The sequence below is a fragment of the Hibiscus syriacus genome, unplaced genomic scaffold (assembly GCF_006381635.1).
Source record: "Hibiscus syriacus cultivar Baekdansim isolate YM2019G1 unplaced genomic scaffold, ASM638163v2 tig00110160_pilon, whole genome shotgun sequence".
In the NCBI taxonomy this organism is placed as follows: Eukaryota; Viridiplantae; Streptophyta; class Magnoliopsida; order Malvales; family Malvaceae; genus Hibiscus; species Hibiscus syriacus.
In genome coordinates, this window is record NW_024062608.1 from 2,328,238 (window position 1) to 2,350,737 (window position 22,500).

The following is a 22,500-nucleotide window of genomic DNA, read 5'->3' on the forward strand; positions in this document are numbered from 1 at the left end:
GAGCTTCTACTATTGCCATTTTTGTCTCCGCAGCTAATCAAAAGGTTGATCACTCTGATTTATCTTTTGGAGAAAACATGAAGTGAGTTTTCAGAGTCTTGAAAGTTCTTTATATTAATTGTACAAGGACCACTTGCTCTTTTGTTGGTCCTCTTTTTCTTTCCTTTACAAACTATTACTGACCCTCAATTGAAGGTACGATGGAGACAAAACAAGCTACAGATAAGCCTATTACAGACACAACTGAAGTAAATAGTGGTAGAAATTACTGAGTTTTACTACACTTTTAAGTTGCCATGGACCATCCATTTATTGGGTTTATGACTGACTAATAGCGGGTTGTAATCAATATTATGTCATTTATTTTACACCATGTTACATTGCAGAAGAGGAAAAGGATCCAAATCACGTTCAAGCTCAAGTTAAAGGGCCAGTGTTACAAGTTTCTAAGGATGCTTATGAAAGTCTTCCTTCGTATATGACAAATCTATCATCGTGGGAGGTATGTAGTTCATGTACTATGTTTTAAATTTCATGTACTATGTTAGAGTTTTGCCCTTATGTTAGAGCTACATCAGGATGGTTTTATAAAAACTCTGCACATTTGAAGAGGGCATGATAAAAACTTGGAACATTGGAAAAGCCGAATTAAAATGGTAAAAGAAAAAAATTACAACCTCTTCTTGAATTGATACTATTGCTTCTTGACATTGTGCCAAGAAAATGTATCATGGGATGAAGGATGAAGAACTGGGCAGAGCAAAAAATAGAAAATCTATTCGAACAGTAAGAATTGTATGTTCACGCTCCTGTTGTGATGCTTATATTATTTCTTTGTTGTATGGATGCACCTGACTTGGGTTAGCTAAGGTATTAGAATGCTGATTTCTGATTTAAAGATCTCTCCATAGGTGCTTAAAATCTGAAATATATTGAATACCAAATCCTGCAGATTTTTTTTAATCTTAAATTCTTAATTACCTGTTCTTTATAAGGAAAAGCATAACTGCAACATTCTCATTCGTAATCATCCAATACAGAACGTGTTCATTTATTTGTGGACTTTCAGGATCTACTTGCAGCCGTGGAGAGGATCAACTCAAGTTTGAGCAAGAAAGAGAAAACAAAAGGTTATAACTGCTTCCACCAAGATGAAATTGAAGCCTTGGACTTAGGTAACCCACTGCATCCTACAATTTTTCTCTAATTTGATTATAACTTATTATATTTTCATATATCACAGATTCAGGTGTAGCGTCAAACATGGTTTTTTGTTCAACATGATATGTTCATTTTTTTATTATTATTCTGAAGATTTTCATATATTTAGAGGGTCTTGGGAGCATTATTCTTGTACCTATATCCGAATATGTTTCTTGAGAGCGGCATATCCCTATATCCTATATCAGGACTTGATATAACATTGGATGTGGGTGCCGGATATGGATATTTCAATAAAAATAAAGAATGGAAACAATAAGATGAATATGTTCCGTTGGTTCAATAAAGCATGTGTCCTAAATTAATTATTTATTGTCCTAATATATTCCTCAACGAAGCATCATCAGTTCACACATATGGCATGTGTAGTCACCATTTTTCATCCATTACCTTACATTATTATTATTATTATTATTATTATTTTAAAAAAATATATTATTATTACAAACCCAAAATGCCCAACACCCAAAACTAGGCCCAGTTACAAACCCAAATCTGAGCCCAAACTAAAACACACTAGCCCAATACCCTAACCTAAACAACATCCAACCCTAACCCTAATATATCCTAAGTTGTCGCTGCTAAGATAGGTTCCAACAGTTTCCGCTCAAGTTTGTCCGAGTCCAGTCGCGTTGATCGTTGTTGCCATCAAGCCTACCCGAATCAAATCTCATCAGAGATCTCAATAAAGCTCGAAAATATGGGGCATTAAAAGAAAAATTCATCACAAACAGTATTTGTCAGAAGCAAGTAGGATTAGATTTTTTATTGAAAAAAACTATGTAATTTCGGGTATAAAACCCGAAGGAAAAAGTTGTAAAAGGGGACCCCTTTTGGTTTTTCAGAAAAGCAATAGAAAACAATTTTTTTTAAGGTAAAAAAAAAATATTTTTCCAGAATATTTCGAAGTACATAAAAAAAAGAGGGAAAAAAGAAACGTAGAGAACTTTACCTGTTTTGGTGGGTTTCATCGGAGTAGGGAGGGTGAATATGGGGTTCATTTTTTATCTATATTTTAGGTAGTCTACGCGGTGACCGGAGGTAGGGAAGCCGAAGAGTTTATAGGGCCTTTTGGGGTGTTTAGGAGTAGTATTTGGTGATTTAACCCCAGATCGGGGCTTAGGAGTGTAGATGGGAGAGAATAGTGTCGTTTGGGGTAGGTTTAGGAGCACCGACTATCGTGTGTGGTGGTCGGAACGGCAGTCGAGACATTGGCGTGACAGGTCGGTAGGGGGGACGGCCGAGAGGGAGAAGGGAGAGTTGAGAGAGTGCTTTTAGGTTGTTTTTTTAATAGGTTTAAAATTAAAAAAAAGTGTGTTTATAGAGGAGTTTAAGAGTTATTTACGTTTAAGTATCCCATAGTTAGTTGTGTTTTTGCCCTTTGGTCACCTACGAAGACCAAATTTGTTATTTGCCCTTCTTTTATTTGCACCTATATTGTTATTTCCCCTTTTTTATGCATGTTATATATTGTTGGTATATTTACTTTTTAGTCCCTCTAGTTTTAGCGTGTTTTTGCATTATGGTCACACGTAGTGACTATTTATTTTTTTTAAAATCTTATTGGTCTAATTGTGTAATTTTTGCATTTTTGTTTATTATTGCATAGGTGGCTTATTAAAAAACGAAAAATCACTCTTTAGTCCCTGGTTTAGGTGTGTTTTCACACTTGGGTAATTGAATATTATGTTTTGTTTTATATTTAAGGTTTGAATTAGGATACATTCTTTGAATAGACTTGTGATAATTACATGAAGTATTATATTATAATATATTTTTGTGTCTGTGTTTACAAATGTATATATTTTTTATTTATGGTAATTTATTATTATTTTAGTCTTATTTTTAGTGTATGCCATTCGTAATTTGCTTCCTAAATTGATTTAAAATTAATGAGATGACTATCCAGCTCAGTTGGTAGAGCACAAGGTTCTTAACCTTGAGGTCGTGGGATCGAGTCCCACGGAGGGCATTTCATAATTCGGAGGTCTTCTACGGAAGCTGCTCTCAATCTGGTGGTGGGGGTAGCCTACTATCTTACCTCCCCCTTACCCCATTACATATGGGAACAAGGGACAACCAACCATAAATTGATTTAATTAATTGATTTTGTTTTCCATTTTTTAACATTTCCTCTTAATTTGTCCGTTTACCCATCCTAATTTTAATTACTTCCCTTAATTTAGTCTCCATTTAATTTTTTAAAATTAACTTATTCATGTTTATTATGTTTCTTTCCCGTTTAGTATTTATTTATATTCTGTTAACTTTAATTTAGTTTAAGTTTATTTCTCTTTATGTTAGTTATCCTTTTTTATTTCTTTGCATTTATTATTTGTTTATGTATCTTGATTTTTTTTGCCATTTACTTGTTTCATAATTTTTGGTAATTTGTTTTTGTTTATGACTTCAAGTTTGCGTAATTAGTACTATGTTACTTTACTTTAAATTTCGATTTTTTTTTTGGATTTAGTCTTTGAACTTTAGAATAGGGGAATTCTAATTTGATCATTGCTTTCATGTCCAAGGGTTTAAATTGACTTTTCAATTAAAATGATTAATCCAACTAATAAATAGAGCCTTAGTTACACTTTAGTCCCTATACTTTAGACTTTTCACATTTTAACCCTTAAATTTTAATTAGATTATCCTTTTTGACATAATTGATTACGTTAACAATTAGAGCCCCCACTTAAGGTTAGATTTCAATTTAGTCCTATTAATTTAGGGACTGATATGAGTTGCCCTAGCCTAAATGCTCAAGAGACCATATCAATTATTCAATAGCTGGTTAAAATTAAGTAGGATTAATATTAGAGCCTACATTTTTAGGTTTGAGCCCCTAGGTTCTTTAATTTTCATAATTTGACACTCTAAGATAAAGAAAGTCTTAATCTACTCTTAGTTTAATTAGGGTTAATAATAAACTATTTGATTGCATCATTTTAAAATCTAAGGCAATGTTCACTTATTAGGGAATCAATAGTATATCTCCTGCAAGTATGCTTAGGGGGTGACTACTGGTGATTCCCGAAATAGGTTGACATCTTTTTCAAGACCGCATCATGATTTCTAAAATCGAGACAATGTCTGGTTATTGGGCACAATAGTTGATCTCCCGTATTCATGTTAGGGGCGAATGTTCTTGGCTTTAATAAATGAATACATTTTCAACTTTGCATCCATAATGATTTTTAAATTAGATAAAGTTCGAACTCAGAAGTTTAAATTCTAAATATGGGGTAATCAAATAGGTACCAATTTTTGGGTACTGTGGGGGTACTAATCATTCCCCACGTGTAACTGACTCCCGAACCTATTTTTTGGTTTTCATAGACCCTAAAACTTGGTATTTTGATAAAAATAAAATGTTTTATTAAAATCACTCGATTTTTATGGTGTCTCGGTCGCACCTTAAAATGATTGGTGGTGACTTCTAACATTTCAAAATCTTTTCAAAGAAAAACTTCCAAGTCGTACCATTTTATTCCCCTACCTGGCGAAAACGGTGTCGACAGCTTGGTGACTCCGCTGGGGACATTTTGTTTTCTAAAAGAAATCGAGAGTCAAGCCACAAGTTGATTACCCTACATTTGGAATTTAGAAATTTTGAGTTTGAATTTATTTAATTTACAATTCATTATGTTATTTCAAAAACAATTCTCTATGGTTAATGCTTACACTTCTGTGAATATTTAGGACTGTTGCATATCATAGCTCTAAACCTGAGCTCAATTCCAACTTACCTAAATAGGGGAAACGTCACACCTCATGGGGAACATTGAGCTTCCTCTTGTGGGTCTGACACATTACCCTTGGAAAGCATCCTAGGTTGTTTGTTTGGATATCAGTTCCGAGGCACACTTGCTGTTAGGAATCGTAATTGCCTTTGTATGCTTTATTTTTCAGTATCATCTTTGAGTCGTATTAAATTATTTTTGCTAAGAAAAGATGAAGACTTTGATTAAAAATCTGAATGTTGGTTGCGCAGCTAATATGATGACAGAAGATGAAGAGCTTGTTGGGAAGTATGGTAATCCAAGTCAACTCCAAAAATCGGGTATGATTTTAGAAAATGTGACAAAGATCATGCTGGGAAAAGCGAAAATTGAGATTGAAACTTGTAACATGAAAGTTGAGTCTCACTCTAAGAAGAGAGACATAGAGGTAATTCAAATGAATCTAAAGAAGGCTAAAAGGAATAAGAATAAAAAGAGGAATCAAACTTATTACCATTTCTCTTCAAAACTTGCCTTCTAGTACATATTCCTCCAAGGCCTAATACTTATTTGCGTCAAGATTGGCAAGGAATCAAAATTCATGCAGCTACCATTATGGAGATTTTAGCCACTTTATGGAAAGTTGTGCGGTTATGAGGTTAAATGTTCAAAACCTAACCATGGAAGGGTTGTTATACTTTGAAGATGGAATACTACCCGAAAGCTTAAAACTTATTGATAAGGGGAGATCTGCAAGCCAATGTCTCCCACAGATGTTAGTCAAAAGTTGAACCTTCAAAACGAATATCTCAATTATCATTCACTATGTCTTCAAGATGATCATAGTAGTGGCAAAGAGAAAATGAAGTCAAAAGAGCTTATACTCAATTTTCATTCATTTTCATACAGAAAATTATATCCCAAGTTGCTTGAATCCCAGCTAATCACTCCACGTCTGGCTAAGCCTTTGTTACCCCTTTATCCGAGTTGGTATAATGAGAAAGTGTCTTGTGAATATCATATCGGAGCCCAATGACACTCTATCAAGAATTGTGGTAACTTCAAATGACAAGTCCAAGATCTTTTGGCTCATGGAGTTATATAAGTGGATGTTAACAATTAGTCTGTTTCAGTCAAACACTTGGGAGTTAGCCCCTAGAATGAAGTTGATAGGGTCAAAACAAATGAAGTGCAAACGGAAAAAAACGTGAAGAAAGAAAAGAGTAAAATCAAGGAAAATAAGGTATGTGAGGTAGAGTTAAAGGATTCAACTCTATAGACTTCTCTGATGTCAAAGAAGAGAAGGAAATAGGAAATGATCAGAAGGAAATTAAAAGAGAAGTAATTCGAGACTTATTGCAAAAGATGTCTTGGAAAAATACGACCCTTAAGTTTTTTCAAGTGCCAATTTCTGACTTGTTATCCCCTTTAATCAAGAGTTAGTACCTCACCCCAAGGCCCTTTAGAATAAGGAATAGCCCGTATGCTTATGGCTATGACCCAAATAGTGCTTGTGATTTTCATCCGGGAGTATTGGGCCATCCCACTGACAAGTGCATACCATTGATGGAAGAGATAGAAAAGCTCGTCGATAATGGAGTCTTGACAAAAGAGATGATCGAGAGATAGGGATCAAATGAGGGTAAAGACCCTAATCAATTAGACACCCAACATTTTATGAGTAATAGGGCATTCTAGATGAATAGGTGGAGGTCGTCATCCACCATAGTTTGGGCCTTATGTTGAAAGCATTTTGTTTGAATTTATTTTTTATCCTTTCTCAACTTTCTTGTAAGGATATTTAAATGAACTTATGTTACTTTAAGATTGTGAGCATTGAATCAAATTTGCAATCTTGCAGTTCTTTGAATATCAATTGAATTAAAAACTCTTTAAATGATTAAAATTATGAACCATTGACCGAGTGACAAGATTAAACCCATGCAAAACAAAAATCCTTGAGTTTATTGCAGAACGTACCCAAGCACCGTACCATTTTATTACAGGGACCAAGATAGCCTTCTCTTTGCATGAAGAGATAATCGAAAGGCTTGGCATTCAAGTGTGTGTAGGGGCAGACAAAATGGGGAATATGACATATGAGGGTGCAAAACTGATTGGTTTCTATTTTCATTGATGACGTTCAATGATGATTCTAATATATTCAGATGGAATAGTTGAGTAGATGAATTTTGTTTTGGTCAGCTGCTTAGCAATTGAACTCTAAAGATGAGATTTTCTGACCATCAACAACACCTAGACTATAACAGTTTCTCCTCGACGAGCTTAAGAAATTGAATCTATATACCCATGAACGTAATTATATACGTATACAATAAAGCTTGAGTTATTCCTCTAAAGCAATTGGTTAAATGTCCCGACTTTATGAATACATTCAAATAGCCTAATAAGCGTGTTTTTGCATTCTGGACACACGCGATGACTATTTAATTTTTTTTAAATCTTATTGTCCTAATTGTTTATTTTTTGTATTTTTGTTTATTATTGCATACGTGGCTTATTAAAAAATGAAAAATCACTCTTTAGTCCGTCTGGTTAAGGTGTGATTTCACACTTGGGTCATTGAATATTGTGTTTAGTTTTATATTTAAGGTTTGAATTAGGATACATTCTTTGAATAGAGTTGTGATAATTACATGAAGTATTATATTATAATATATTTTTGTGCCTGTATTTACAAATGTATGCATTTTTTTATTTATGGTAATTTATTATTTTTAGTCTTATTTTAGTGCCTACCATTCGTAATTTGCTTCCTAAATTGATTTAAAATTAATTGATTTTGGTTTTTGTTTTTTTTAACATTTCTTCTTAATTTGACCATTTACCCATCCAAATTTTAAGTACTTCCCTTAATTTAGTCTCCATTTAATTTTTTAAGATTTGACTGATTCATGTTTACTATGTTTCTTTCCTGTTTAGTATTTATCTATATTCAGTTAACTTTAATTTAGTTTAATTTGATCTCCTCTTTATGTTAGTTATCCCTTTTTATTCTTTGTATTTATTATTTGTTTATTTATCTTTAGTTTTTTTTGGTCATTTACTTGTTTCATAAGTTCTGGTAAATATTTTTATTTTTAGTTTATGACTTCAAGTTTGCGTAATTATTACTGTTACATGACTTTAAATTTAGATTCTTGTTTTTTTTTTTTGGATAGTCTTTGAACTTTAGAATAGGAGAATTCTAATTTGGTCCTTACTTTCATACCTAAGGGTTCAAATTGTCTTTCCAATCAAAATGATTAATCTGACTATTGTTTAGATCTTTACTTACACTTTAGTCCCTAGACTTTAGACTTTTCACATTTTAACCCTTACATTTTATGTAACAACCCTACTTGTACCTGAGCCGGATACTAATATGAGGTGTCACATTAACTTTTTAACTCTTTGACTCTTTGAAAATTTTGACTAAACGTTTGAATTTTATTGGAAAAATGAAAACACATTTACAAAACATATCAGAGCATATACAATTTAAAACATAATCAGTACATGCCAATAACCTTTCAAATCAAAACTTATACAATTCAAATTTCTCTCTAATCTAATAATTGTCACTAGTATGTTGTCCTGCCCTTGCTTATTTAACTTACTCCTCGAATATCGTGGATCTTGCGTGTAAAAACAATCACACGCTAAGTCTATTACTTAGTGAGGCATAATGAGTATAATAAAATCATAACACATTTATTTACACATTTCATAGAAAACATTTCTCAAAGAATTTAAGTCACTTTTCATAAAAAAAATGTATACTTTAATCAATTGTTCAGTTTATATTACTTTATTTTTAATAGCCCAACGCATACTAGTGAGAACGCTAGGTATTTGAGTACATTGAGATTGTGCGCTAATGTTGTCACCACAGCTTAGATAATTTGCACCGAAATGCCACATATTTATCTCGAAGGACCACATAGTTTTATCTCGAATGACCACATAGAATCATTGACTCTTGGCATGTCAACTATACCTCTAATTCTCATACATATACCTTGGGCTTTAGCTTTAGCTTTACCATTATTTTTCATTTCACTATTTAAAGTGTATCTTATTCTCATAAAGTACATTCACATATGGTTCACTTTCACGTATATCACTTTTGTTGAGCACTAAGATTATTTTCATATAGAACATTTTCACGTATCATCTTCACGTAGAAACCTTTACATAGTATATCACATAGTATTATATTTAAATTCATATATCATTTCATGTCAAATTTCACAAACAAAATATATCAAATATCAGAAAAGATTATGTCATACTTCAAATCATTTACATTAACAAATCTTCAAGATTTGGCTCTTCACAAACCAAATTATTCACAATTTATTTATCAAAGTATGATAAAAGTGTTTCATGGTAAAATTCAAAACATTTTCTTTCAAAACATTCGAGGTTGACTCACCGCAAATATTCCTCTTATTATATTTAAAAGAATAGTAAAATGCACTCACTTTTGCCTCACATAATTTCTAAGCAAACATCATTTAACTGTATCTTACTAACTTTACATATCCATTCGTTCAGCACTTTCTTTCAATCAAATCTACACATTTAATATGACCCATGAATATCAAAACTCAATTACATTGAACCAATTAACTTTTACCTAAACAAAATGAAACACCAAATTTAACATTTCATCCTAAATAGTATTGGTACTCTTCCTGTAGTATCGATACTTCTCTTATATGGTACTGATACCTACTTTAGTATCGATACCATTTTGACATTCTGGAATTTCTTCTTTACTTACAGTATCGATACCTTATCCCTTATATCGATACCTTCACATCAGTATCGATACTTCTTCAACCATTATCGATATTATTCATCCAGTTCATACTATTTCCTTCAATTTAACCTTATAGTATTGGTATTGTTCTTCCAGTATCGATACCTTTACCTAGAATTCATCCATTTCACTTTGAAAATTTACCTAACTTCACTAAAATCTCCTGCTTAGACTCCATTCATGCCTTTAAACTCATTGACACTTATTACCACTAACTTATATCCATTAAAACCCCTCTAACACCTCAATTTCTCCATAAAACTCTTGAAACTAAAAATCTTATCAAATCTTCAAACTTGTTCTTAATCCTTTCTAACACTTCTAACCCCTTAATTAAACCCTTGGCAAGTCAAATATATCTTTAAAGATCCAAAAACAATCAATTTAAATCAATTCTTTTAAAAACTCATTTTATTAAATCACCATTAAATCATTAATCTCTTAGTTTCAATTCATCCTTAAGCTTTATTAAGCTTCAACATCACCCAAAGAACCAAAACCAAATCAAAAATGAAAGAAATAATCAACTTTGAAATCTCTTACCTTAGCATAGAGGTTCACGGGGAAGAGGAGAAGAGATGAGCAAGCTTACAGAGTTTTCCTTTCTTTCTTTCTCCCTTGATCACGTGTTAAATAACCCTTAAAAATGAATTTTTAATTCATTTCTTGTCAAAAGATCATTTTACCCTTCATTCCTTCAATATTTGATAATAAATCCTAAAACAAATCCCAAAATTAATACTTGAACTTTTCAATTTATTAAAAGATTACTGCTAACTTTTAAATCCTTACACTTTGGTCACTGACCCGATGTTTGGGGTGTTACAAATCTCCCCTTATAAGAAAATTCATCCTCAAAATTTCATTGTACAAAAAGATAAAGAAGTTTTCTCTTTACATCCTCTACATGCTTCCATGCCACATCTTTCTCTTTGTGATTACCCAAAATACTCTTACTAATGAAATCAACTAATTTTTTATTTATTAATCTCTATATACCATTTCTTCTTTACAGTCGATTAAATTGAACTTCTATTTCTTCTGGTTCTATGATGTGAAAAAGATTGGATCAATATCTCTTGAGCATTGAAACATAAAAGATACTTGTGAATCCTTTTCATTCTGGTGGCAACATTCACTAATAGGCTACTGGTCCAACTTCTTTAAGATCTCAAAAGATCTAATAAATCTAATATTGAGCTTTCCGTTGTATACAGAACATAAAATTTTCTTTCAAGGTAAGATTTTGATTTGGAATTCAATTGCCTTTCTCTTCAAATCCATTTAGGACTTTTGTTGATTAACAACTATCTTAAAATTGTCTTAAATAATATTCACTTTTTCATCAACTTCTTTGATCAAATCTAGTCGCACTAAGTTTCGATCTTCCAATTCGAACCAACCTAATGGTGTCCTATATTTTCTTCTACTTAAAACTTCACTTAAAGCTATCTTGATATCATTCTTAGACTTACTAAAATTCCACTCACTTAAAAATAACTCAATGACAATTTTATCCATGGCATATAAACATTCATCAGACTTTAGTCCTCCATTTTCCTACTTATTTGTACTTAACAAGTACATAAATTCCATCTTTCTCTTAAGATCCTTAAATCGATCAAATATCAAAGGCTTAAATTTAATTATACAATCAAAACACTATCTATCTAAAAAGACAATTTCATATTCATAACTCTTAAAATGAAAGTCTCTTGACCCTATCGTATTAGCACCATACTTCTCCTTTCATGATTATAATTGATAAACACATCCTCATTCTTCAAAATTTCAATCTATATCATGTCTTTACACTTCTTCTATTCAACACATACTCTTGGCTTTTAAGATCCTGATAGATATAACATCATTTACCTTGAAGTTAGTAGTTTCTTGTCAACAAAGTATCTTCAATTATTGCTAACTAGATATTGTGAATCAGATGATTTCTTCCATACTTCTTTAGTAGCTTAACAGTGTAACTATAACTTTTCTTCTTATACAAACACACACACATCCTATAATTATAATACACATTGTTATGAATAACACCATCTTTCCAAATTCTAATCATACAAACCTTGGAATTTATATCAATATTCTTCGTAACCTCTTAACATTTCTTGACACTTACCAATCCAATTAAGTAATATGTCTATCCTTAATAACTTAGTCAGAGAAAATACAATTATTGATTGTATTCTTATCAATCCTTGTAATTTCATTCAACTATATCTCAAGTTTCCTTAATACACATATCCTTTTCCTCTTAACTGAGTTTACAACACCAAGGAATATAACCTTAGAAAATCCTCACTTATGCTTGGTCAATTTAACATAAAAAATTTCTCCTGATCCTTGAAACTCAATCACACATGCCTTAATATAAATTTTAAAATCTAAATAACCTGATCGGACTAACCGTCTATATGTGGACGGAAATTAATGCTAAATTTAAATCGAATTTTAAAGGCCTTGCTCAATTAATTCTAAAACCTTAAAGTAAACCTTAGATCTCATCAGATACAATTAAAACTGGCATTCCATGCAGTCTACTATCTCCTGGATGTATAGTTTCATATACTTATCCATTGAAAAATCATTTTGAACCGAAATGAAATGTGTGATCTTTACTAAATGATCCACTAATACCCAAATTGAGTCATTTTTATTTCATGCCAAAGGTAACTTAGTTGCAAAATCCATGGTTATATTTTTCTCATTTCTACTGAGAACTAAAAATTGTTTCATTTCATTTCAAATTTATGCAATACCTTATTTCTAATATATCTACCTTATGAGCTAAACCTTTTAGAAAAATCTTTGTCATACTTAGTGCTGCAAACCATTCACTTTAATTAACAAAATAAATTAAACTTTATCTTAGCATTCTTGGTTCTATATTCTTCTTCTTCCAACAACCAATGGGCATAGCATATGAATTTCTATAACCTTCTTAATATCCTTAGAGAGTTCTATCTTTCTTTTGTTTTATTTTCGACTTTGTAATTTGACCAACATTTCAAGTTTCTCCTCTTTATCACTAATGTCGTTGATCCAATAATTTGTCATCATCCTTAAACAAATATAATAATTTAAAACTTCCTTATACTCATAATTTCTCTACTTCAAACGAAACCCACTTGTTTTATTTTCGATACTATTTATAATCATTTTCAAATATTCTCTGCTACATTGCATTTATTTCTCCAGCTCACTATTTCAAACTATAAATTTCAACTGATCTTATTATTATTACCTTCATTGCATTTCCTTGTTTCTTACTAATCCAAATAATTGTTGCCTCATTTCAAATTCAAAATAACTTTTCTACTTTCTACTCAGACATTGTTCATACTTACACTATGCTTTCTACTATATATATGTGATGGTTGCAAGATAATGGAAATATAGAGAAGATATTTCAGGAAGAAGAAGCAGAAAAGATATGAGAAATCAAGAATTCATTCAGAAAATATGCATAATTCTCTCTTTACAGGTACCCGTTTTATTTGTATACAATAGTACTAGAGAATCTAACTAGTCAGCTGGCTGTCCTTGCCTAACTAATTTGGTTACTTCAACATGAATTGGGCTCCACATTTGGGCTGTTCAATTGCTGGATTAATGATCGTCTGTGCCTCTCACGTGCCAATGCCAGGTATCAATTCCTAATTTTTCTTTCAATCCCTGACCCTTGACTCTCTCTTTCCCCAAATTCATCTTCGTTTTCTCGTCCTTCTCCCCCGACTGTGACAATACCCGCCGCTGGAGACGATCCTTGTCCCCAAGGATCAAAGTTTGGAAACTGTCCTCTGAGAACGGTATAATCTTCCTAGGTATCACTCGTCTCATCAAATCCAATATCATTGAAAAGTACAATTATTGTTGGCTTTCGTGTACAATTGGGAATTCAATTCCCTAGCACATAAACATCAACGAAATCTAGTTCAACTCCAAATTTTTCGCCAAAATATCCTTAATCCCTTCTAATTCTAATATTCAATCAAGTTTATAAATAAATATTTATATACTTTTAACTGTGAAACTCGTTAATCTTTAACAAGAATCTTTATCAATATGAATCCTTGTTGCATCTTATCATGGAATTTAATTATTCACACTTGTTTCCTATAAAATCTTTTTCTTCTGAACATTTCTAAATTATTAACCTTGAACAACCATCTATTAGGGCTTAATATGGAAGAGGTCCAATTCGTAACCAAATTTATCCTGAATTCTTAGTAGAGACTTATATACTATTCATCATTTCTTTTTTGACCTAAAACATTTAACACTCACTTTATATTCTAATATAAAATTTAAATCCATCAGTTCTCAACTTCTTTTTTACAATCAAATGTTTCTAAACTTCATATCCTGTTTTACCTCGGGAGCTCTCGTAGTCTGACATCTATTAACATTTAATTTCATAACTAGACTAGCAAGGACATCATACTCATTACACCATCAGATTAGAGATACTTGTTATTTTGTTGGCATGTACAAACTAAACATTTTTTACAGTCGACCGACCGGTCTATTTCAAAAACATGTACTTGAGCCAGATACGAATATGAAGTGTCACATTAACTTTTTGACTCTTTGAAAATTTTGACTAAATGTTTGACTTTTATTGGAAAAATGAAAACAGATTTACAAAACATATCAGAGCATCTACAATTTAAAACATAATTAGTACATGCCAATAACCTTTCAAATCAAAATTTATACAATTCAAATTTCTCTCTGATCTAATAATTCTCACCAGTATATTGTCCTGCCCTTGCTTATTCAACTTACTCCTCGAAGCTCGCGGATCCTACGTGTGAAAACAATCACACACTAAGTCTATGACTTAGTGAGGCATAATGAGTATCATAAAATCATAAAACATTTATTTACACATTTCATAGAAAACATTTCTCAAAGAATTCAAGTTACTTTCATAACAAAATGTATATTTTAATCAATTGTTCAGTTTATATTACTTTATTTTTAATAGCCCAACGCATACTACTGAGAATGCTAGATATTTGAGTACATTGAGGTTGTGCACTAATGCTATCACCACAGCTCAAATAATTTGCATTGAAGTGCCACATATTTTTCCAGAAGGACCACATAGTTTTGTCCCAAATGACCACATAGAACCCTCGACTCTTGGCATGCCAATTATACCTCTAATTCTCATACATATACCTTGGGCTTTAGCTTTACCATTATTTTCCATTTCATTATTTAAAGTGTATATTATTCTCATAAAGTACATTCACATATGGTTCACTTTCACATATATCACTTTTTCTGAGCACATAGATTATTTTCATATAGAACATTTTCACATATCATCTTCACGTAGAAACTTTTACATAGTATATCACATAGTATTATATTTAAATCCATATATCATTTCATGTCAAATTTCATAAACAAAATATATCAAATATCAGAAATATTATTTCATACTTCAAATCATTTACATTTACAAATTTTCAAGATTTGGCTCTTCACAAACCAAATTATTCACAATTTATTTATCAAAGTTTGATAAAAGTATTTCATGGTAAAATTCCAAACATTTCCTTTCAAAACATTCGAGGTTGACTTATTGCGAGTCTTCCTCTTATTATATTTAAAAGAATAGTAAAATGCACTCACCTTTGCCTCACATAAGTTTTAAGCAGACATCCTTTCACTGTAGCTTACTAACTTTACATATCCGTTTGTTCAGTACTTGCTTTCAATCAAATCTACACATTTTATATGACTCATGAATATCAAAACTCAATTACATTGAACCAATTAACTTTTACCTAAACAAATTGAAGCACTAAATTTAATATTTCAGCCTTAATAGTATCGGTACTTTTTCTGTAGTACTGATACTTCTCTTATGGTATCGATACCTACTTCAGTACCGATACCATTTCAACATTCTGGAATTTCTTCTTTACTTAAAGTATTGATACCTTATCCTTGGTATCGATACCTTTACTTCAGTATCGATACTTCTTCAACTAGTATCGATATTGTTCATCCAGTTCATACTATTTCCTTTAATGTAACCTATTAATATCGATATTGTTCTTCCAGTACCAATACCTTTACCCAGAATTCATCCATTTTACTTCAAAAATTTACCCAACTTTACTAAAATCTCCTATTTAGACTTCATTCATGCCTTTAAACTCATTTACACTTATTACCACTAACTTATCCATTAAAACCCCTCTAACACCTCAATTTCTCTATAAATCTCTTGAAACTAAAATCATATCAATTCTTCAAACTTGTTCTTAATCCATTCTAACACTTCTAACCCCTTAATTAAACCCTTGACAAGTCAAATAATCTTTAATGATCCAAAAATAATCAATTTAAATCAATTCTCTTAAAAACTCATTTTTTTTAAATCACCATTAAATCATTAATATCTTGGTTTCAATTCATCCTTAAGCTTTATAAAGCTTCAACATCACCCAAAGAACCAAAACCAAATCAGAAATGAAAGAAATAATCAACTTTGAAATCTCATACCTTAGCATGGAGGTTCACGGGGAAGATGAGAAGAGGAGCAAGCTTCCAGAGTTTTCCTTTCTTTCTTTCTCCCTTGATCACGTGTTAAATAACCCTTAAAATGAATTTTTAATTCATTTCTGTCAAAAGACCATTTTACCCTTCAATCCTTCAAACCTTGATAATAAATCCTAAACAAAATTCCCAAAATTAATACTTGAACTTTTCAGTTTATCAAAGATTACCGCTAACTTTTAAATCCTTACACTTTGGTCAATGACCCGATGTTTGGGGTGATGCATTTTAATTAGATTATCCTTTTTGACATAATTGATTAGGTTAACAATTAGAGCCTCCAACTTAAGGTTAGATTTCAATTTAGTCTCTTTAATTTAGGGAGTGATCTGAGTTGGCCCTTGCCTAAATGCTCAAAGGACCATATCGATTATTCCATAGCTGGTTAAAATCAAGTAGGATTAATATTAGAGTATAGGTTTGAGCATCTAGGTTCTTTAAGTTTCATAATTTAACACTCTGAGATAAAGAAAGTCTTAATCTACTCTTAGTTTAATTGGGGTTAATAATAAACTTTTGATTGCATCATATTTTAAAATCTAAGGTAATGTTCACTTATTAGGTAGTTAATAGTATATCTCCTGTAAGTATGTTTAGGGGGTGACTACTGGTGATTCCCAAAATAGGTTTACATCATTTTCAAGACTGCATCATGATTTCTAAAATCGAGGCAATGTCCTGTTATTGGGCACAATAATTGATCTCCCGCATTCATGCTAAGGGGCGAATGCTATTGCCTTTAATAAACTAGATAAAGTTCAAACTCAAAATTTTCAATTCTAAATATAGGGTAATCAACTAGGTACCAATTTTTTGACGTTGTGGGGGTGTTAATTCTTCTCCACGCGTAACCGACTCCCTAACCTATTTTATGGTTTTTGTAGACCCTAGAACTTGATATTTTGATAAAAATAAAATATTTTATTAAAATCACTCAGTTTTTATGGTGTCCCAATCGCACCTTAAAATGATTGGTGGTGACTCCTCACATTTCAAAAAAATTTCAAAGAAAAACCCTCAATTCATAGAAGTGTTTTTTCCCACCCGAAAAAACAGTGTCAACAGCATGTAATGGTTTATAGCTAAAAACTGAGTTCACAAGTTCTGGTTGGTGCATACAGGGCCTAAAGGACGTGCTTACTTGCTGCTACTGGTGCGCATGAATCATCTGGTTGTAGAGACAATTGATGGGCTGATTTCTTATCGAGTCTTGTGAATGAGAGTCAAACTGATGGGCATATCAACTTTATCAAGTATACAAATTGCAAACAAGATCAAAGTAGACAACCAAAAGACAAATTTGCCTTGTGTGTAACATTTGAAACTATCACTGGTTCTTGAGAAAGTAAACGAGGTATCTATTTTCACAAGCTATTTGAATTTAGTTAAAATTAAATAAATATCAAGTTCAGCTCGATTGTTGTTTAGTCCAGGATCCTGATATCAAGTAATTTTGTGTTTTGTTTTTTCTGTATGACCTCAATTCACGATTGACAATATGCATAAGCAGTAAGTGCAATAGTATCTTGTCTTCTTGCATCCACTAGTCCATGTTCTTAACATCGTCCGCTATATGAGGCAATTTTTCTACATGCGAACATTCTTTGACTGAATGATGCATATTTCAACAATTTTGCCCGGTCTTCCATCAAAGTTCGAGCCAATTGTGGTGGTTATAACGTTGATTCGATTGCCTTACATGCTTGATAGAGTTTGCAACGCCTTGTCCGATACAGAAACCCGATAGTAAGACTTGCTTAGCCTGAATATTTTTTCAGTTAACTTAACACATGGAATTGTTCAAAGTTCAAGTTCAGTCAATCGGAATTATAGTCTAGTTGGAGCGTATTAAAACTCTAAAACAAAAATATGATATACCTTCCCTTGGCTGAGGTCCTCCGACTATATCTGAATGCGGCTGAGTATCTCTTCGTCTTGTTGTTGTTTCAAAATTTAAACTTAAAAACTATTAAAGCTCTGTAAACAGCATTTGTTTGGACATCCACGTATGTGAAACTTGAAATGTCTGCATACCTGCTCCAGCATTTGTTGGGACATCCCATGTTTATAGCCGATGTAAATAACATAGTTTCACTTTTATTCATACAATAGCCAGCGCAATCGAGTTAAAAGCTATGTGGAGCTCCATAAATGCTCTTTCTCAGTTCATTGCTAGAGAAGTGGGCAATTTTTGACACCCGAGATGCTTGCTACATGATGGTGATAGGTTTTTATTGGTTCTCAGCATGTTCAGATGTCTTGTAAGCGTGACTAGCTTTAGCATTATTTCATGTATAGGTTAGTTTCTATGTCAGAATTTGCATATATAGGAAATTTCCTTGAGAATATGATTGAATGTCATACTGATGCAGCTTTCATTAAAACCATCTATTCTGTACTGCAGAGTAATGGTATCTGAACATGTGGAATGAGTCCAACCCTTTGTTGAACTCCACACTGACAGGTCAGGATCGAAATTCCTATCTATGCTTTTATCTGGTAGGGGTCATGCCATGCTTCCTACATGCATTATTTGAAGGTTTTTGGCCTTTCAATCAGTTACTTGTTAACCTTATTGATAACAATCATCAGTCATTAAGGTATTAATGATTAGCCACATCCTTCACATCAAAACCATTACCTGTTTCTCAGGTTTACTGGCATCAGCAGGGATTATGGTGCTGAGTTAGCACTTAGAAAGGTGCACATTTGTGCTGTTATTGTACTACAAAACACTGATAAAAATCATTCTAAAACCTACCAGTGCTCTGTGGTTTGTGCATTCAAGGGAAAAGGAAGGCCCGTTTGCCACTAAAATCTTTGCAAATTGCTCTGCATCAAGAACAAGAGAAGGCAATATGATCACATGGCAGCTACATAAAAGACAGCACGCAATTGCTGGTCCACCAGCTGCAGAATTCTCAATAAAAACAAGTCAGCTTTTTGTTGTTGTATATCATTCAGTAGAAGAAGTTTTTGGATGTTTCCAATTGACGTTATCTTCTCCGTATTAGTTTCATGCATTACAAAGCAAAAATACTTTTGAGAATGAATGGCTTTTTTCTAACCCGTAGAGCAACTAGAAATAGCCATTATGGACCACATCGACTTATTGACATTGCTACTAAATATTAATTTACAACTCAAAATGTCATTCTTGACGTTGTCCAACTACAACGTCATGAGCTGATTTCAGTGCTTTTGGGAAAATGCTATATTCAGTATTTTTTACAGTGAAAAAAAAACCCTTTCTTTATGGGAAATGATTGTCAACATTCGGTGAAAGCTTGAATCAATCAATGCTGTAAGTAGGGTTTAATGAATTGAAAAAGATAGTATGAAGCATAACATACTTTTCATCCCATTAAAAGATGTAAGATGCTTTCACCGATTATGAAATAAGAAAATGTATTATTGTATAAACTTGCACGTGTAAATCCATGTCAAACTGATGTGTAGTTTTTCCAAATTTTAATGGATTGTGTATTATTCTTTTCCTGACATTTTATAGAGTTTCTGATAATGTCAATTCAGAATTCATCTTTCAAGCTGTCTTTGATTGTATCCATCCACTCAACTCCTCACAGGAACAAGGCTGCCTGTTTTTCTGCTTTAAAGCTGATCTCTACTAACTTTAAAAGAGGAAGAAATTATGCAACCTCTGCTTTTCTTTTCCGTTTTCATTCAAGTTTAACACCTGCTACTTTTTTCTCCACCATTAATCAACTTGTTTCTCATAGGATTGCGGAAACAATAACGATAGAAATTTGTGAGCAGAAAAAATAATCAAAGTGATATTATCGTAAAATAAGACATAGGTATCCTATCCTCTTATATGAACCAAAAGTACTTGGACATTGATTTTTTGTTAACTACTAGGTGAATAGACTCTTAGTTGTTAATCCCTCAGGTAGGGCCTCATAATAATCATCATCAATCAGAAAATTAAAAGAAATAAAAGTATTTAGCAATCAAAGAGACTAATTGCAAAAGAAAAGTCTGGGAGAAAAAGGGGGGTCCAATTCCAACTACAGATTTGGTGTGATGGTGTTGAGCCATGTTAGGCCAAATCCAACCCCATCTTCTTCTTCTTTTGCAGGTCCACTAAAGTTATCTTTTGGCAAGGTTTTGGTATACATGTATATAAGGACGGATCGAAGGGGTGCGGTGTCCCCTGAAAATTTTAAATTCCTATATAGTTTATATATTTTCTATAATTTTACATCTCCAAATTTCTAATATAACTTTCAAAACTCACATCATAAAATCTTGTTTACGCCCCTGTATGTATGTATGTATGTATGTATGTATGTGTATGTATATATATATAGGTCAGATTATGGTGGGGTTAATGTTTGTATAAAGGTCATAAGGAAGCATTCTAAACTCTCACCTTTTTTTATCAGATTTATGTGGTTACAAACTACGGTAGACTATTCAAAGATAAACAAAGGTGTAAAGTTTAAAGTAGTCCCCTTTCATTTCAAAAGAGAATTTTAAATTTGGGTTTAACTTAATCAAGTGTCTTTCAAGGACTAAGATTACAAGGATTAGAGTTTTTTTATTAGTATGTATGATTAAAGTGTAGTATTTTCAAAAAAATTCTTAGTCATTGATATGTATTTACATTTTGTAAATTTAGCAGCTCAAACTTTTATCACGTTTAATAGATTCATATAGATTAGAGATTTTTTCTATGGGAATTTTTTATGGGATTTAAAGAATTCGTAAAGGAAAAACGATGTAACGTGTTCAGGGTTGCTTTTCAGTTAAGCAAATTTATAAGGTATCAAACAATAAAACAATGATGTAGAAAAAAGGTGTTATAAATTTAACAAGCTGGGCATCACCTTGAAGCATAAATTATTTTATGGTTGAGGTAGTGTGGCATTTCACCCACAGTCCTCTTTCTATAATCCCAAAGGCAAAATCATGTGAACAAATTGTGGTCCCACGAATCCATCCAACATCCCCAAGTTTAAGCTTTTTAAAGTCTTTGTATTATGTTTTAAATAATACATGAAATATTGGTTTTCCCAAAAACTAGTTTTATGTCATATTTTTTATTTTCCCAATCTACAAAAATCAAAATCTATGAGTGTTGGGTATATGTTGAATGTTTTGTTGTCTTGAAGCATGGTGGGACAAATAGTCCAAAGCCAGCATTCCACTAATGATGTTGAAAGAAATCGAGGAAGACAAAGAACAAACAATACATGGGAATATCTCTACAGCAAAATAAATTCTGAGGCAGAGCCACCCTTCACATTGGAGAAACAAATCAAACCACAATAACCTCACCTCTGCTACCATAGCTTTGTATTTTGTTGTCCCCTAAAAAACCCAAGATAAGGACAAAACCGGGAACCTTCCTATACATTTAAAAAAAACTCAAATTTTTGTGAAATTGTGAATGTCAAGGTTTAAGACTAAAAGTTGAAGACAATAGGCAAGGAATTCAATTTGAAGGAATTGGGGGAGTGACATTGGAGAAAAGGTTAAGGTATGCATTTATAGTTTTGGATTTTAGAGATCTAATGAAATAGATTAGATAGAGTGTTGGTGTTTTTGAAGTGATTAGTGCTAACTGTGTGGGTCTAATAATAGGAGTGTGGGAGTGGGAATAAAGGAAGGAAAGCGAAGGTGCATGCCATTGCCCTGGGGAAGGGTAGATTATGGTAATATATTTATATGACAAATTGGTAGTATGGGATATAGTGTAAATAGTATAGGAAAGGGAAAAGTAGGAATTTTGGCAGGGTTTGTGAGGGATTAGGAGGCAAAGAATGTGAAGGTATTGGGTTGGTGATAGTGGGTTTGATGCCGCCCATGCACGCCGGCAGCTTTTACTCTTTTTTCCTTTCCATCTCGCACGCCTACTCTCACTAAATCTATACCATTTTTCATTCTCTTTCTTCCCCAATAAAATATGCACAATACGTCATGATATCTACATAGTACCTTGTATATATATTTGATTATACAGCTATTCAACAACCCATTTTATGATATGGGCTCTCTTCTCTTTTTTCTTTTCAGATAAATTATACTATTCCCTAAAACACCAGCTTAGCTGATGTTAACTAGCCACGAAATAAAAGGAAAATGAAATTAGAAAGCAAGCATGCCCTAAAAGAA

At 32.3% G+C, this 22,500-nt stretch overlaps 1 protein-coding gene across 1 annotated transcript; it reads left to right on the plus strand.

Moving 5' to 3' along the window:
• The first annotated feature begins 200 nt into the window (after positions 1–200).
• LOC120216514 lies at positions 201–17,684 on the plus strand. Its single transcript, XM_039213910.1, has 4 exons — positions 201–258; positions 387–502; positions 1,070–1,175; positions 17,484–17,684. Exons 1-4 carry the CDS (start codon positions 201–203, stop codon positions 17,576–17,578), a joined length of 375 nt encoding a protein of 124 aa, XP_039069841.1. The 3' UTR covers positions 17,579–17,684.
• The last annotated feature ends 4,816 nt before the right edge of the window (positions 17,685–22,500 follow it).

What these genes read in the sequence shown, in the direction of transcription:
- LOC120216514 (XM_039213910.1), top strand. Translation starts at nt 201, where the DNA reads ATGGAGACAAAACAAGCTACAGATAAGCCTATTACAGACACAACTGAA. An exon ending in CACAACTGAAGTAAATAGTG is followed by an intron (nt 259 to 386) that starts GTAGAAATTACT and finishes GTTACATTGCAG; the next exon opens with AAGAGGAAAAGGATCCAAAT. An exon ending in AATTGAAGCCTTGGACTTAG is followed by an intron (nt 1,176 to 17,483) that starts GTAACCCACTGC and finishes TGGTGCATACAG; the next exon opens with GGCCTAAAGGACGTGCTTAC.